Source organism: Odocoileus virginianus, chromosome 32 (assembly GCF_023699985.2).
Source record: "Odocoileus virginianus isolate 20LAN1187 ecotype Illinois chromosome 32, Ovbor_1.2, whole genome shotgun sequence".
Taxonomy (NCBI): domain Eukaryota; kingdom Metazoa; phylum Chordata; class Mammalia; order Artiodactyla; family Cervidae; genus Odocoileus; species Odocoileus virginianus.
Genome location: NC_069705.1, coordinates 2,524,685 through 2,542,984, shown reverse-complemented (window position 1 = coordinate 2,542,984; position 18,300 = coordinate 2,524,685). Strand labels below are relative to the sequence as shown.

Below are 18,300 nucleotides of genomic sequence, written 5' to 3'. Positions count from 1 at the left end.
TGGCTAATACCTATTGTGACATTCCCACTCCAAACCCAATCCGTGTGAGTGGGTTCATAGCTTCATCATGTTCTCAGTGGTTGCTCCTACTTTGGATATTCCTCTAATTTAGAAATAGGGCTGGATGTTTTGCATGAGGCTAGATGTGCAGACAAGGCTCCAGCTGGGGAAAGCTGGTTCTAACCAGATGAAGCAGACTCTTATGTTTCTGGTAACAGGCGTAATGATAGCCACTTTGCTAATTTAGAGAGGTTCAGAAATCTAAATGGATAAGAGCTATGACAACCCATTGCAAATTAATGCAATGAAACCATGTTACTCCTGTTACTTCTATGACATGGGAACCCAGGTTTCCAGCAGGCTTTTCTAAATGTCAGCTAGCCACTCGCGCCCTCCCCCTGTAGATTTCTCTCGCTCTCTTCAGGGATTTTTAGGTGTTGGTTCTGTCTTGACCTGGAGGTGCACATCAGACCACGATTCCAGGGGTCTCGCTTTGCTGGAGGTCATTTCCAAAGAACAGCTGAAGCCCGAGAAAGACGGTTTCCTCCCTTCATGTCTAATTTTGTTCTCTTCGCCTGAAATGACTTCTTGTTTCCAAAATCTCAGGCAAGTGAGAAGTCCCTATAACTCAAAGGCCAAGGGTCCCCGACCGCTGTGTTATGTGTAAGACTGTCACCTCAAGGGGCAGCTGGAGGAGGTGTGTGTGGAGGAGTGAGAGTCTGTTTTATTTTTGCCAACGTCCTAAGCTTATTTACACTTCAACAGAAAAAAATTTTTCTTCTTTTTGTGAAAATGCAAATACTGGACTTCTTACTGACTTTTATGAACTCAAAATACCTTCAAATTCCACAGCCTGTAAAGTGTAAAAGTAGGATAAGTCCCAAGGAATATATATTGAAAAATACATTTATTCATTTTATTTTTAAAATTATTATTACATAAAAAAAATCTGGCCATGCCAGGCAGCGTGTGGTTAGTTCCCTGGCCAAGGATTGAACGCATGACTCCTGCCTCAGAAGCTTGGAGTCTCAACCACTGGGCAGCCAGGGAAGTCCCTATTTATTTAAATTGTATTTTTATACCTACATTCCCAGCTTATTATTTTCTCCTGAACATTTTTATTTACAAGTAAAATAACATGCAGATCTATTTCATAATATGCTAACATATCTACCAAGGAAAGAATCAGAGAACTAGAAACTAGCAAAATTTATACTTATTACCCAAATCTGACCAAAAACTTTGAGTGGGTGAAATCTGATGACCCCAGATGAGGTCCAGAAAATCTCCTTAGAGTGTTTTATCCTTTTATTTAACTTTTATTGTTCCTTATAAACCATTAGCAGAAAGACCTGAATGAGTGTGCACTAAACTGGAACAGATAACTAACTCATTTCAACATGAACAAGTGAAGAATGTTATGTACATGTGTTAAAATTAAATGAGATAGCTAACATATCTAGATTTAAAATCTCTGGGAGAGTAGGTAATATCTGGACTTCTGGTAAAAAAGAAAAAAAAAAGTAATTGCTAACAAAACCAAAAAGAAAGCAGTTAAATCAACCTTTTCATTTCCTGCCAAAGAAGTACCAATATTTTCTCCTATACATGACATAGGTATTACTTGAAGGGTAACTGTTTCCTGGCAACTCTAGAATGAGCAGGAGACAGGCTGTGGTCAGGCTGGGCGCTGAACATCATTCCCTTGCTTTTGTGGACTCAGCGTCTTGACCTGGGCTTCACCTCGTTCTGAAGTTGATAGTGGGGGGGCCTCTGTCATCCCATTTTCTCTTTCTAGAGAACAGCATTAGGGGAAGGGCAACACCCTAGGGAGGACCAGGGGCAGGAAGGGGAATTACTGTCCCTGATTTTCTCATCCGGTTGTCTTAGCTTCAGTGGGGTAAATTGCACTCTGGAACTTGCCCCCCTTTTCTCAAGTAGCCCAGGGACTGGTGCCTGGGACTCAGAGTCAGGGTCACCTGCCCACCCACCCGCTCAGTGAACCCCCTCCAGGAGCAAGAAGACAGCGCCTACGAGCTTCCAGACTGACCTCCGACTTGCATGGAAGAAAATTTTAAAAAGAAGAAACCCTTCCCCCAACACTCCCAAATGTCTCCCTGAATAACTCAATGCACTCTTTAAAATAATTATTTTCCCATGGGAACCTTTCTCAGTGGAAAAGAACGGTGACAATTAGACAGAAGGTAGAGTCCTTGGACTGACAGTTACCTGTTTGAGCCACACGTTTGTTGTCATCAGCTGATTCTTTTCATCCTAAGGAAAGGAAAATTAAATTCAAATTAAGTGAAACTGTGTATTGGATTTTTTTTTTTTTTTGTCATAGAGACTTCTTGAAATCTTACCTTTGAGCAGTCCAAAGTTGGAAGGATTCTCAACTTAAGAACAGTTAAATGGCATTGAGTGAGTGTTAGTCACTCAGTTATGTCTGACTCTCTGCAACCGCTGGACTGTAGCCTGCCAGGCTCCTCTGTCCATGGGATATCCCAGCCAAGGATGCTGGAGTGGGTTCCCATTCCCTTCTCCAGGGAATCTTACCACCCAGGGATTGAACCCGGGTCACCTGCATTACAAGACAGATTCTTTACTGCCTGAGTCGCCAGGGAAGCCCAGTGGCTTTGGGACCCTACAATATTAGGCTTATTTTGTTTAAAATGAAAATAATAATGAGAGCAAGTAGCAGTTCCTTGTGGTGATATTTGTATAAATTGCATAACCAAAGGTGCAGGAAGGGTGTGAAGCAGAATGAAATACTAGCTGAATGGTAGATGGGGCTTGTATGATTTTCTAGAAGGAATCTTGGGCTTTGAGTCAGTTCAGGGGAGGGGGTGATGATGAGTGGATATGGCCAATGGGGGAAGATTGTTCTGGGACTCTGGGGACTGCAGTAGCATGATTTTGCAAAATTTGGGTTATCAAAGTTCACAGATTTCCCCAGGAACCTCATGGTAGAAGTGTGAATCCAATAGGAAAATTAAGGTACGGGGGTGTGTCAGGGAAAGGTCTGGGGTCCCCAGGGGGTCCAGGAGGGAATGGGGTCACCCAGGGACTGTCTCTGGGGCTGTCACTGCGGCTCTCTCTGCTCCAACCCCTGCCCACCCTGGCTTGGCCCAGAGGACACCGAGGCAGCCCCGGGCTCAGCCCAGCCTGCTCTTCACCTTGGCAGCTCCAGTAAACCCATCAGAGAGATGCCCTCCTAACCGCGGCCCACCTCCTTTCAGCAAGAAGTCCCCCTTCCCCTACAACAGTGTTGCCATGAAAATAACATTCTCTCCTCGGGTCATTTCACTGGCTTCTCAGGGCAGGTTTTCTCTCAGGCTGAGTTATTTTTAAGACTGAAATGGCAGACAGAGGGAAAGAAAACAAAATCAAATCTTAGCCTGGACAACGGGTGAAGGAATGCATGTCCTTTTCAGCTGAGGGCCAGGGATTACTCACCACATCCACGAGCTGAGAGATTTTCAATCCAAAGTAGACTTTTATGGTGTCGTTGGAGTGTAAGACGGGGCGAACCCATTTCTGGTAACCTTGGAATAAGTGTCTGAGCAGTGCATCTTCTTCTTCGGCTATGGACCTGAATCCCGCAGCGGCTGGACGAACAGGAGGGGACCCGAATTAACCGGGGAGGCGGGACAGCTGACCCCACATCCCCCAGCTGGACCGTCCTGTGTTTCTAGACAGCCTGATTCAGTAAGGCAAGACCAAGGCTACTGGGCTTCTCGGTCTACATTCTCCTATTCCACCTCAGCTCCCTCCCCAACCACACGTAAATACTCTCCTTCTGTTTCTTTAATGTGGTCCCTGTCTGAGACAGTGGATGTTCATCAGCCATCCTGTGGTCATCCTTCTGTGATGGACATTAAGTTGAATCAATATGCTGGACGTCCTAAATTTACACAAGGCTATATGTTAATTACATCTCAATAAAACTGGAAGAAAAAAATAAATAAAAGTAGGCTCTATACTTTTCCCTGGGGGAGAGCATGGCAACCTACTCCAGTATTCTTGCCTGGAGAATCCCCACGGATAGAGGAGCCTGGTGGGCTACAGTCCATAGGGTTGCAAAGAGTCAGGCACGACTGAAGCGACTTAGCATGCATGCAGACTCTGTAGTTTACCCAGAGCTTTACTTTCTCATAGGACTTTCCCATCATGAGGTCATCACCTTGACCCCCAAAGGATCACCCACATTGCCCCCCTTGTCCTCCACAGCTGTCTCTGCCTGCATGCACTGCCCACCGCCGCGCCTGGCCTGGCCTCTCCATGTCCCTTTCACAGTCTGTCTATATTTGTCTTTGTCTGCCCTGCCCTTGGGGTCCACGAGGGCAGGCACACTCCACGTTGTTTGATGGTGTTCATCCAGCACATAGCACGGTGCTCGGCCACACCAGGAGCTCACCGTGTATCTACTTAATGAATGAACCAAGGGAGGGAGTGGCCAGGGCCATTTCCCATGCCTCCAGCCTGTGGTCACAGAACACCCGCCACCTGGCCTGTCTGCTCGGTCCCTTCCTCCTGTGCAAGATTTCCCTTGCAACAGCCAGCTTCTGACAACTCTTCTCTGCCCCTAAATGTTTGGAAGCCCTAATTTCAAGCTTTAACTCTCAAACTGAAGAAGTGGTTTAGGAATGTGGTCTCGAGGTCAGTTGTTGTTTTTTTTTCTGTGCTATCCAATTTTAAACCAGGAAGATCTTCATTGTTCTATACATATTTTTTTAATTAAAAAAAAAATTTAAAACTTAGTTAATTATGGCTGCATCAGCATGTGCAGGTTCTTAGTCCCCTGACCTGGAATCAAACCTGTGCCCCATGCATTGGAAGCTCAGAGTCTTAACCACTGGACCACCAGGGAAGCCCCTCCTTGTCGTTTTAACTAGGCCCCACCTTCCTCCGTCCGGGATGCTCTTCAGTCCCAGAGTGACTCAATCCACACCCTCTGCTTTCCCACAGAAAACCTTCTCTTCCCACTGACGGATGCACATGTGATGGGCCGGGTCACATGCAAGACACACCCCCACATTTGACCAATGAAAACGGTGAGTTTCTTTGTGGGAAGAAAAGCAAAGTCGCACCATTCCCCACAGATGCGTGGGACCTCCACTTCACTGAGGAGTGATGATTCTCAGAGTAGTTGGTAACCCCCTCCCGGGGTGAGCAGGGCGTGGATAATGGGGCTGATGCTCTGGCTGCCGCGCCCTTTCTCTTCTGCACCAGAAAGCTGATGGAGATGCATCTGAGTGGTAGAGGGGCAACCTTATATTTGCACTTAATAACTCAAACAGCTGGGCTTTCCTGGTGGCTCAGCCTTAAAAAAAATCCACCTGCAATGCAGGAGATGTGGGTTTGATCCCTGGGTCAGGAAAGATCCCCTGGAGAAGGAAATGGCAATCTGCTCCAGTACTCTGGCCTGGGAAATCCCAAGAACATAGGAGCCTGGTGGGCTGAAGCCCATGGGTTTGCAAAGAGTCAGACACAGCTGAGCACATCCACAGACACTCAAAGGGCTAACCAGGCTTAAACTTGGATACTTCATCTATTCTTAGCCAGCATGACTGCACTGAAGAGCGGGTCAGTGGGTGGCGGCCAGGACAGCCCTCCGTACAGGCCCTAAAACGTTCCGGGAAATGTGGGCAGGGAGAGGAATAGAGAATAGAAACTTCCTGAAGCCTTCTGGGAGAGCAGGCTGCCCTTCACGAATTCCCTACCGGATATCCGGGCTTAGCTTCCTTCCAAATAGCAGGCAGCTCTGACGGCTCCCAGCTCCTCTGCGGGTGCCGCCCTGACCTCAGACCCCATCACCTCCCCCGTGGATCCGTGTGCTGCCTGCTAATTGCCGCACTCACCCCTTCACAGTCCATTTTCCGCCCAGCAGCTAGATCATCGCTTAAAAGCCGGGGAGGATTATGTCAGCTTCCTGCTCAAACCCTCCCCATGGTTTCCCATCAAATTTGGGGAAAAACAGCCCAGTTCTTACCATGGCCTCCCAGGCCCCACAGGGCGCCTACCCACTCCCATCCCGGCCTCACCCCTCATCCCCAGGGCCTCGGACACACCACACACATACTACACACACATACTACACACACACATCATATACACACCGCATACACACTGCACACCACACACACCACACATACCACACACACACACCACACACACACCACACACCCACACACACATCACACACACCATACACACACCACACACACACCACACATACCACACACACACACACACACCATACACCCACACACACACCACACACACCACACACACACCATACACACACACACAGCACACACACACCACACACACACACCACACACACCACACACACACCACACACACACCATACACCACACACACCACACACACAGCATACACAGCACACACAGCACACACCACACAGACCACACACACCACACACACACCACACACCCACACACACACACCCCACACACACCACACACCATACACACACCATACACAGCACACACAGCACACACACACCACACACACACACACCACACACCCACACACACCACACACATACTACACACACACCACACATACACACCACAGACACACCACACACACATCATATACACACCACACATACACTATACTCACACCACACCCACCACATACAACACACACCAGACACGCACCACACACACAACACATATACACACCACACATACCACACACACACACCACACACACACCACACACCCACACACACATCACACACACCATACACACACCACACACACACCACACATACCACACACACACACACACACACACACACCATACACCCACACACACATCACACATACCACACACACACCACACACACACCACACACACACCACACACCACACACACCACACACACCCCATACACAGCACACACAGCACACACACACCACACACACACACCACACACCACACACACAGCATACACAGCACACACAGCACACACACAGCACACACCACACACACCACACACACACCACACACCCACACACACACACCACATACCATACACACACCATACACAGCACACACAGCACACACACACCATACACCCACACACACCACACACATACTACACACACACCACACATACACACCACAGACACACCACACACATCATATACACACCACACATACACTATACTCACACCACACCCACCACATACAACACACACCAGACACGCACCACACACACAACACATATACACACCACACATACCACACACACACACCACACACACACCACACACCCACACACACATCACACACACCATACACACACCACACACACACCACACATACCACACACACACACACACACACACACACCATACACACACCACACACACACCATACACAGCACACACAGCACACACACAGCACACACACACACACCACACACCACACACACACCGTACACCACACATACCACACACACACCACACACCATACACACACCATACACAGCACACACAGCACACACACACCATACACCACACACACCACACACACACCATACACAGCACACACCACACACACCATACACACAGCATACACCACACACACCACACACACACACACACCACACACACACCATACACCACACACACCACGCACACCACACCACACACACATACCACACACAAAACACACCACACACACACCATACACAAACACACACCACACACACAACACACCACACACACACCACACACCACACACCCACACACACACCACACACCACACACCACACACCACACACCACACACCACACACACACCATACACAGCACACACACCACACACACACCATACACCACACACAGCATACACCACACACACACACACACACACCACACACACACACCACACACCACACACAGCACACACACACCATACACAGCACACACAGCACACACACACCATACACCACACACACCACACACACAGCATACACCACACACACCACACACACACACACACCACACACACCACATACACACACACACACACCACACACACACCACACACCACACACACACACCACACACCACACACCACACACACACCACACAGCACACACACACCACACACACACACCACACACACCATACACAGCACACACACCACACACACATCATACACCACACACACACCACACACACAGCATACACACACCATACACACACACACACCACACACCACACATACACCACACACACACCTCACACCACACACACCACACACACCACACACACACCATACACAGCACACACACCACACACACACCATACACCACACACAGCATACACCACACACACACACACACACACCACACACACACACCACACACCACACACAGCACACACACACCATACACAGCACACACAGCACACACACACCATACACCACACACACCACACACACAGATACACCACACACACACACACACACCACACACACACACACACACCACACACACACACCACACACCATACACAGCACACACAGCACACACACACCACACACACACACCACACACACACACACACCACACACACCACACACACACACACACACCACACACACCACACACACACACACACCACACACACACACACACACACACCACACACACACACCACACACCATACACAGCACACACACACCATACACCACACACACCACACACACCACACACACACACACACACACACCACACACACACACACACCACACACACCACACACACACACACACACACACACACACCACACACACACACACCACACACCATACACATACCATACACAGCACACACAGCACACACACACCACACACACCACACACACACACACCACACACACCACACACACACACACACCACACACACCACACACACACACACACCACACACCCACACCACACACACACACCACACACCATACACAGCACACACAGCACACACCCACACACACACCACACACACAACACATATACACACCACACATACCACACACACACCAGGCACCATACCCACCACAAACACTACACACAACACATACACACCACACCCATCACACACAACACACATGAAACACCCACCACACACACACAACACGCACCACTCATGCATACCGTATGGGCTTCTTCGCTGGAATGGTCTTACACCATCACGATTTTGGACGTGTGAGAAGCATCTTAAGAAGAGCAGAGACTGGGTTGTGGAACTTCCTTCCTGGCAGGATAACCTCACTGTCGGTTTGCAGGCAGTGGGAGTTGCATGCTGGGAAGGGTCTCCTAAGACTGACCTGACCTTCCCCGGCCCCTGTGGCCCCCAAGCCCACCCCCTCTGAGAAGACGGCTGGACCCTGCTCTTCACCAGCCTCCAGAGGGAAGCGAGCAGATGTGCTCTCAGGACTCTGTGGGTTCTGATCCTGTGACCCACGTCAGAAGGCGAGCTGCCCTCTGAGTTGAGGAGGAAAAGGTGTAGCTCTGTCCTGGCTCTTATGGGCTGGATGTTTGTCCCATCAATTCCATATGTTGAAGCCTGAAACCCCAGCATGACTGCATTTGGAAACATGCGTGCTCGCTAAGTCACTTCAGTCACACTTGACTCTTTGTGACCCCATGGACTGTAGCCCGCCAAGCTCCTCTGTCCATGGGATTCTCCAGGCAAGAATACTGGAGGGGGTTGCCATTCCCTTCTCCAGGGCATCTTCCCAACCCAGGGATCAAACCCACATCTCCTGCAGCTACTGTATTGACTGGTAGATTCTTTACCGCTGAGCCACAGGGAAGGCAGCATTTGGAGATAGGACCTAAAAAGAGGTAATTAAGGTTAAATCCAGTTATAGGGGTGGGGCCCTAGTCTGACAGGGTTGGGGTTCTCATAAGAAGAGGAGGAGACCCCTGGACACCCCTCCGGGTAACACAGAGGGAAGGTCATGTGAGGACACAGCCAGAGACAGTTGTTAACAAGCCAGGAGGGAGCTCTCACCAGACACCAAGCTTGCTGGCACCTTGCTCATGGATTTCTAGTTTCCAGGACTGTGAGAAAAGAAATTTGTTTCAAGCAACCCAGTCTGTTGTATTTTGTCATGGTGGCCTGAGCTGACTAGTACAAAAGGGCCTTGACCAAAACAGACCTTACCAATAAAGAGAAGATAAAGGCCAAAGGTTGGATGCTTTCTGCCTAGTATCTTCCCCAAATAGAAACTGAAGTCACTGATGTTATTGAAGCAGATGTAGAGGACAGGCCTGGAAAGGTTTCTGGTTTGTTCTTGTAAAATGGGATGTTATGAGGAAGGGCAAGGACTTCCATGTTGATTCTTTGAGGCTAGGGCCTCAATAAACATGAGATGATTCTAGGGAATGAGCAAACGAATGAATAAATGCACAGAAGGTTATAATTTTCTTGAGGGGTGGGGGCACGGGACCAGCTCGTGGCTTCAGAAGTTGTAGAACCACAAATGTTCTCAGGATTTCCAGGACAAGTGGTCTCAAGAAATAAATGGATTCCTTCTAATATACAATACAAATGGACTTATCTATGAAACAGAGACAGACTCACAGACATGGAGAAGAGCGTGGTGGTTGCCAAGGTGGGGGGTCAGTGAGGGAAGGACTGGGAGGGTGGGGTTCACAGACGCCAACTGTGATGTATGAGATGGATCGGGACTTCCCTGGTGGTCCAATGGTTAAGAATCTGCCTTCCAACGCAGGGGACGTGGGTTTGATCCCTGGTCAGGGGACTTAAGATTCCACATGCTGCAGGGCAACTAAAGCTTCGCACAGCAACTGCTGAGCCCTCCTGCTCTGGAGTCCATGCACCACAACTGAGAGAAGCCTGCGTGCCACAGTTAGGGGACCTCACACGGCCCAGTGAAAAATCCCGCGTGCAGCAGAGAAGGTCCCCTGGGCCCCGACTAAGACCCGATGCAGCCAAGTTAATTAATCAGTCGATTTTACAAAAGGATGGATAAACAACAGGGTCCCACTGCATAGCACAGGGACCTATATTCAATATCCTATGATAAACCATAATGGAGAAGAATATGAAAAAGAATATATGCACATATAATTGAATCACTTCGTTATACAGCAGACATTAGCACAACACTGTAAATCAACTGTACTTCCGTAATACTTCAAAAACAAATTAAAAAAAGAAAGAAAGAGATGCCTGAGCAGTTGTGTGTAAACCCAATTTTTGCAAACGGACTTATTTTTCAAACTCATTAGATAAGATCACTCTTCTAAGACTCATCTTAGTGATCCACTGACAAGAAGGAAAACTGCTCTTGGAAGATGAGTGAGCCTCCTCCCTGCTCTGCTGTGGGGGTTTCGTTCCCCAAAGTCAGCTTCCTGGGGGGAAGGATGGGAGAGCATTTCAGCATCAATTAAAGAGGAGAGAAAGATAAATGATAAAGACATGAAGACCACAGAGCTGGAAAGGACTTTCAAGACACGTAAGCCTCTTGCTTCACAGGTGAAGACCCAGGAGAGCTGGGAGGGGTCACCCAGAGAATGAGGGGTGCTGTGGTCTTCTGACTCCCAAGTTGCCATCTTTTCCATCAGCTCATGAAGTTCTTCATGGATTGGGGAGGCAAAGACTGTTCCTGCCAGCGTGTCTCCCTGCCACACAAAATCTGCTCCAGCAGTTCACGTCTATGAATGCACATTCAATGTTACTGCTATTTTTGTTGCTGTGGGGCTAGCACTGTATTTTCCAAACTGTTGTTTCAAGTGGTGTATCTTTGGGGAGCATGGTGTTCTTAAACCAGGTCCCAGGTGGTGTCTGTGTGGTCTTGGGGAGACACTCGACCCTGCTGAGAGTGTTCTGTAATCTGCCCCCCAATCTCCTTCTGCGGCAGGGGGCACCCAGCAGGCTGCTGCTTTGCTGTGGGTGGGCTTCTTGACTGGGTGCTGCTCTGGGGTCACTCTCTGGGCGGGGGGCTGCTTGGCGCTTTACAGTCACAGAACAGAGCCATTCTGCTTCAGACTGGACAAGGGTCTCCCCACGTTTCCCTGTAGCTTCCCCAACACACACATACACACACACACACACACACACACACACACACACACACACAGAGTCTAACGTACACATACATCTTCAGAGAGTGTGTGCTGCCTGTTAGAAATGCTTTCCACCATCTCTTTTGGTGAAAAAGGAATTTTGTTTTCCCCTGGAACTCCTTTCTCTCCCTTTCTTCTCTTCTCCCTAGTCTTTTTTTTTTTTTTTTTGCCTGCCATGTGGCTTGTGGGATTTTAGTTCTCTGACCAGGAATTGAACCCTTGGCCTCAGTTCTGTGAAAGCACAGAGTCCTAACCACTGCACCGCCAGGGAACTCCCAGTTCTACTTGACCATTTTGCCCTGGTTTTCTTTGTCAAAATCTTTCCCCTGGGACCAGATAAGCAGTCCCGCAGGCAGAGGGCAAAAAAAAAAAAAGGTGAACCAGAGTGCACCTGAGAGCAATGTGGACAGACAGACAGACAGACAGGGCTGCAGCGCCCTCCTGATCCTAGCGACTTCCTCCGCTTGAAACTGGGCAGGGGCCGTGCTGCAGGAGGGCTCACTGCCCTCGGCTCAGGCCACCGAGTCTCTTGCCAAACTTGTCACTCAATAGAACGAAGAACCTAATTAATATTTATCCACATAGAGAGGCCCTGGACTCAGACTCAGAGATGAGAGCCTGCTCCTGATTCTAGGCCGTGAAAACAGGGCCGTAGATGATGGGGAAGGTCTGGCCACCCACACACTCTGTGCCTCCAGGGTCTTGATGTCCATAAAACAGCCACAAATGCAACCCCTTATTGCCAATATTTGCTGCTCCCCCGAATACAAAGAGAGCCGGCGTGTAAGCTGCACCCTTGATTGGGGAACAGGCCTTCACCCCTGGCTGCAGCAGAGAAGGGATCTGGGTAACGATAACTAAAGCTACCCCGGGATCAGGCGCTGGCTGTGATGAGCTTAGGGCTCGCTCCACGCCAGAGGGTGGAATCGAGACAGATTTGGATCAGGTGCCCACAACCAGCTTGAGACAAATTTTTCTTTGGAACCTACGATTTGAGACTCTGTTCTCTTTATTCCTCAGGACTATTTCCTCTCCTTTCTTTGGAGGCTCAGACTCTGCGCCCTGCTCAATCCCACATCAATAATCACTTTTATAAAAATTTTGGCAAACTCTCTCACACTGAAATATGAATAATTGATAAAACTTAGTAGATGATAAAAAGACAACAAAGTAGTGAATATAACTTAAAAGAAGCAGACACGTAGGTAAAGAGAACAAGCCAGTGGTTACCAGCGCGGACAGGGGAGGGTGATATGAGGCAGGGGATAAAGATGAACAAGCTATTAGGTATGAAGTAAGCTACGAGGACATACGTACAGCACAGGGAATATAGCCAATCCTTTAGAGCAACTACAAAGGAAGTGTGGCTTTCCTGATAATGGCTCAGTGGTAAAGAATCCACCTGCCTGTGCAGGAGATGTGGATTTTTATCCCTGGGTCGGGAAGATCCCCTGGAGAAGGAAATGGCGACCCACTCCAGTATTCTTGCCTGGGAAATCCCAGGGACAGGACTACAGTCCACGGGGTCGCAAAGAGTCAGACATGACTTTGCAACTGAACACCACCACAAAGGGAGCACCACCTTTAAAAACCGTGAATCAGGGCTTCCCTGGGGCTCAGTGGTGAAGGCTCCACCTGCCAAGGTAGGAGAGGTGGGTCCGAGCCCTGACCCAGGAAGATCCCACGTGGGTCTAAGCCCACGCATCACAACTGCTGAACCTGGGGGCCCCAACAAGAGGAGCCGCCGCAGTGAGGAGCCCGAGCACCATATCGAGGAGGGGCCCTGCTCGCCGCACCTAGAGAAGAGCCCAGCCATGAAGATCCAGCACGGCCAAGAGTAAACAAACACAATAATTAAAAAATTGAGAGTCGCCACATTGTACACCTGTAACGTATAGTATAAATGAACCCTATTTCAAACTTAGTAGGTGAAACTTCCCATGATTATTTATGATTTTACTGAAAATGCCACCCCTGTTTATTCTCAGCTAGGAGAGAAAACAGATAATTGAAGAATTTCAAATCTCAGCAAGTATTGTTGTTTACTTTATTTAACACCTTCTGGAGTATTTTCGTTTTGCCTTTCATTCATTATCACTACCTCATCCAAAAAAAAAAAAAAATCTTACCACAAATGGTCTCTTCTGCCAACATGTATAGCTAGCCCACAGGATGGACTCAAATAATAAATATTTAATAGCTTTTGGCTCGCATGAGAGCTTCTCAGAACAACTGTTTTACTCCTCCATGCATCCCACATACCGGAACAATTCCTAGGATGTGGTAGACCTTCAATAAATATTTTTTTAATGAATAACACACATCATCTTTTGTTAAGAAGGATGGGAAGAGGAATAAGATACTGTCCCTATTTCTGGAGTAGACAAAAGTGTGGCCATAGACAGCAATCCTTCCACCAAGACCAGATAAACAGAAATGAGGGCTTGTCCCTTGTTATTTGAAATAAGTAGCTTTGTGTAAGAAAAGGAAACTCATCGTTTTCTTTACAATGAGTAGAGAAGTTAAAGAACTTAAGGAAAGGTGGCACAGATCTAAAAATAGAAAGAGACTCTCCAGTGGATCTAGAAACGCTCACAAACTCCAGAGTTACCGCAGGCGACTACGTGAACTTGTTACAGATCCGTGACAGGTGCACACAGCTAGGCACACAATTCTAGACTCCCGCAGCACACCTACGAAAGCCGGGGGCCAGGCTCTCGTCCGATTCCAACCGTCTTATGCAACTGTCACTGCTGGCAGAGAAGCAGGCATGGGTGAACCCGCTGAGGGTGACTCTGAGGGGTTATGCTAACCAGCCCTGCTGACCCGGGAGATGGTTTCTCTGCCGAAAAGAATGTTAGGGATCAATTCCTGCATAGGAAATAGGATGCTCTAGTAATTAAGGCAGAAAAACACCAGACATGAATTGCATAGAAGCTGATTATGTGTAAGACTAATTGCACGCTAAAACACACAGAAGTTTATTATTATTTTTATGATTGGCAAGGTGCACTGCAAGTTTAGGATCAGTAGAGGCAAACTATTTAGAATGGACAGACAACAAGGTCCTACTGTGCAGCACAGGGAACTATATCCAGTCTTTTGGGATTAAAAATACTTGGGGAAAAAAACACTTTAAAAAATGTATATATTTGTATAACTGGGTCCCTTTGCTATACAGCAGAGACTGACCAACATGGTAAATCAACCACACTTCCATAAAAAAAGACTTTGAAGAAATCAGATTTAGTGATATTTCAAACTGGATTCAACGCTCTCTGCACTTAGAGATGACTCTGTGTGGTTTTGAGCCCCAGGTTTGAGCACAGGCCATGTTTTTGAAGATATAATAATGTTCGGGTGTGTGTGTGAGTCACGGGATTTTAAATCCAAGCATTATTTAAGGACTTGGGCAAGTCAATCTCAGTGCCTCTGGTTCTCCATCTGAAAATGACAATACTTACATGTGGCCAGAACACTAGTGACAAATAAATACAAACTGCTACAGGAACTACACTGTTTTCTCACCATCTGTCTCCTGGCTCTGTATGGAATCTGGTGTCAGGGGAAGAGCTTGCTGTTCTTAAGTTGCAGTAAAAGTGAAATGATTCCTACACCCAGAAAGCTGGCAGGTGATGTTGACCACGTTTCCCTAAACTTCCCAGTTATTTTCTCCCACTTTCCTTTCATGCCCTCTGTCTCCTTTATTTGTCCTCATTCTTTATTAAAAATGCCTTTATTTTCTGGTGGATGATAGTCACAGAAAACTCACAGCACTTCACGGACATTTGCTTAACTGTGATATAAAAAACATACTAAATACACCTATATGCACAAATTTATACAAGTATTTCTATATCTGCACGATATTTTGGTCAATTAAGCATCTATACACAGCTATAATGATTGTTAATAATACGATACTAAAATGTTGATATAATCAATCCCTATGCCAAATATTTTAACAATTCTCTGAGTGTCATTCAGTGCACTTGATAACATTTCCCCTGCTTTCATATCTTCCTACCAAGCTCATAGTGACTCCAAAAGAATAAGAGAGTCAATGGCAAAAGTACAGACATTACAGAATTCATATGATTTCTTTAGCAATATACAGACTTCATGGAATTACTCATCGGAGCTACATTTTTAAAGGTTATCTCAAAGATTAACCTAAAATACCTACACATCACATTTTTTAATCCTGATGTTATCAGCACCAGCAATGATCAAGTTTTCATTTGCTTCGACCTGAGCTTACCTGAGTGGGTGACCCCAAGGGTGCTGAGCACCAGGATAAAGTCTGCTAGCATTATGATGCCGGCTTGGGAGAGATAATGCCTTCCTCCTCTTTAACAGCAGGATATTTCCATCAGAAAGGGGGGTTTTGAAGAGAAAACGCAGAGCTTCAAAGTCCAGAGTGGAACCCAGAGGACGAGGGCACCTGGAGAGAGTAAACCAGGCTCAAACCGGCTCAGATCAGCCCGAGGTCTCTGAAAGCACACCTCACTGATTCCCAGCCAGCTGTCAGATCGTGTAAGTCTGAGAACTATCTCTGGGTCCTAACTCCTGACTTATTAATTCACTCTCCCGCCAAGAGACGCAGGGCAATGGAGAGGGGCTGAAGGGTGAAGCCGGACAACTCTGAGGGCTGTGTGCTGTTTTGCTCATGGTTGGAGATCTGTGTGAAAGAGAAAAACCGTAAATGAAAACACGCAACACGAAAGCCAGGGCAAGTTTCTCCTCCAGCGTTCCCCATCGTCTTTCGTTTTGGACTTGCAGCTTAAAAACAGTGAATATGAGTCAAAAGCTACAGATCCCAGGTATAAAATAAGCCCTGGGGGCGTTTGTACATGGAGACAGTAGTTAATAACGCTGCTGTGCCCAATCACTCAGTCATGTCTGACTCTTTGTGACCCTACGGACTGCAGCCTGCCAGGCTCTTCCGTCCACGGGATTCTCCAGGCAAGAATTACTGGAGTGGGTTGCCACGCCCTTCCCCCAGGGGATCTTCCTGACCCAGGGATCGAACCTGCATCTCCTGCATCTCTTGCATCACAGGTGAATTCTTTGCTGCTGAGCCACCGGGGAAGGCCATAGTTAACAATTCTGTACTGCATATTTGCAAGTTGCTAAGAGAGTAGATCTTAAAAGTTCTCATCACGAGAAAAAAAACTCTTTGTAACCATGTGTACTTATGGGTGCTAACTAGACATTGTGGTGGTCATTTCACGATGTATACAAATATCCAGTCTTTATGTGGTGACCCTGAAACTAACACAGTGCTGTATGTCAATTGCCCCTCAGTTTTTAAAAATTTAATTCTATTTATTTATTTATATTTGGCCGCACTGGATCCTCACTGCTGCACCCGGGCTTTCTCTAGTTGCAGAAAGCTGGGGCTACGTTGCAGCTGTGTTGCATGGACTTCTCATTGCGAGGGCTTCTCTTGTTGCAAAGCTGAGGCTCTAGGGCGCACGGGCTCAGTTGTTGTGGCTCATGGACTTAGTTGCCTCGAAGCACGTGGGATCGTCCCAGACCAGGGATCAAACCTGTCTCCCCTGCATTGCAAGGCAGACTCTTAACTACTGAGCCACCAGGGAAGTTCCACGTCTCAGCTTTTAAAACGAATGACTATGTCCTTCATTGCCCTTGTCTAGGGGTTCTGGCGTGCTTCACGATCAGAGCATCCTTCGGGTTTCCCTGGAGCCTCCAGGGCCCGCAGATAATCCACAAGAGAAAGGACAGTCAGAGTACTGTCTTTTTCTGTATCGCTCCCAGGACTTGGAGGTGGAAATCTCCACCTCCTCTTTGGATTCACCTAGTCCACAGTTGGTCTGATTTTCACCTAGCTCAGCGCTGTCCACACACAGAGGGTCCTCAAGAAATGCAAATCTGCTGATGGGGCAAGAGTAGGTGAGGGCTGGAAGGAGAAGAGAACTGGGTGGGAGCAGAGTCCCCGGATGGGGCCCCAGTGCTGAAGTAGCAACCTCCGGGTGCTGCCAGCCCACCCGGGCCACACTGATGTAATCCAATCGAAATTTCCCTCTACCTCATTAAGCCTCCTCTGTGAGCATCAGCGACTTCCAAACACCTGCTGATGCTCAGCAGGGTGCCAGCATAAAGTCCCAACAGTCTTGCCAGGAGAGGCAGGACCGAGTCCC

At 47.8% G+C, this 18,300-nt stretch overlaps 1 protein-coding gene across 1 annotated transcript in view; it reads right to left on the bottom strand.

Annotated features, from left to right (window-relative positions):
* Positions 1-16,677, bottom strand: part of CHRNB3 (cholinergic receptor nicotinic beta 3 subunit) — a 31,972-nt gene extending 15,295 nt beyond the window's left edge. Inside the window, exons 1-3 of the mRNA XM_070459758.1 lie at positions 16,398-16,677; positions 3,457-3,608; positions 2,230-2,274 (exon numbers count right to left, since the gene is read on the bottom strand). Coding sequence (XP_070315859.1) covers positions 2,230-2,274; positions 3,457-3,608; positions 16,398-16,449 — 249 coding nt within the window. The 5' untranslated portion in view covers positions 16,450-16,677. The remainder of the gene's footprint in view (positions 1-2,229; positions 2,275-3,456; positions 3,609-16,397) is intronic.
* Positions 16,678-18,300: the final 1,623 nt, after the last annotated feature.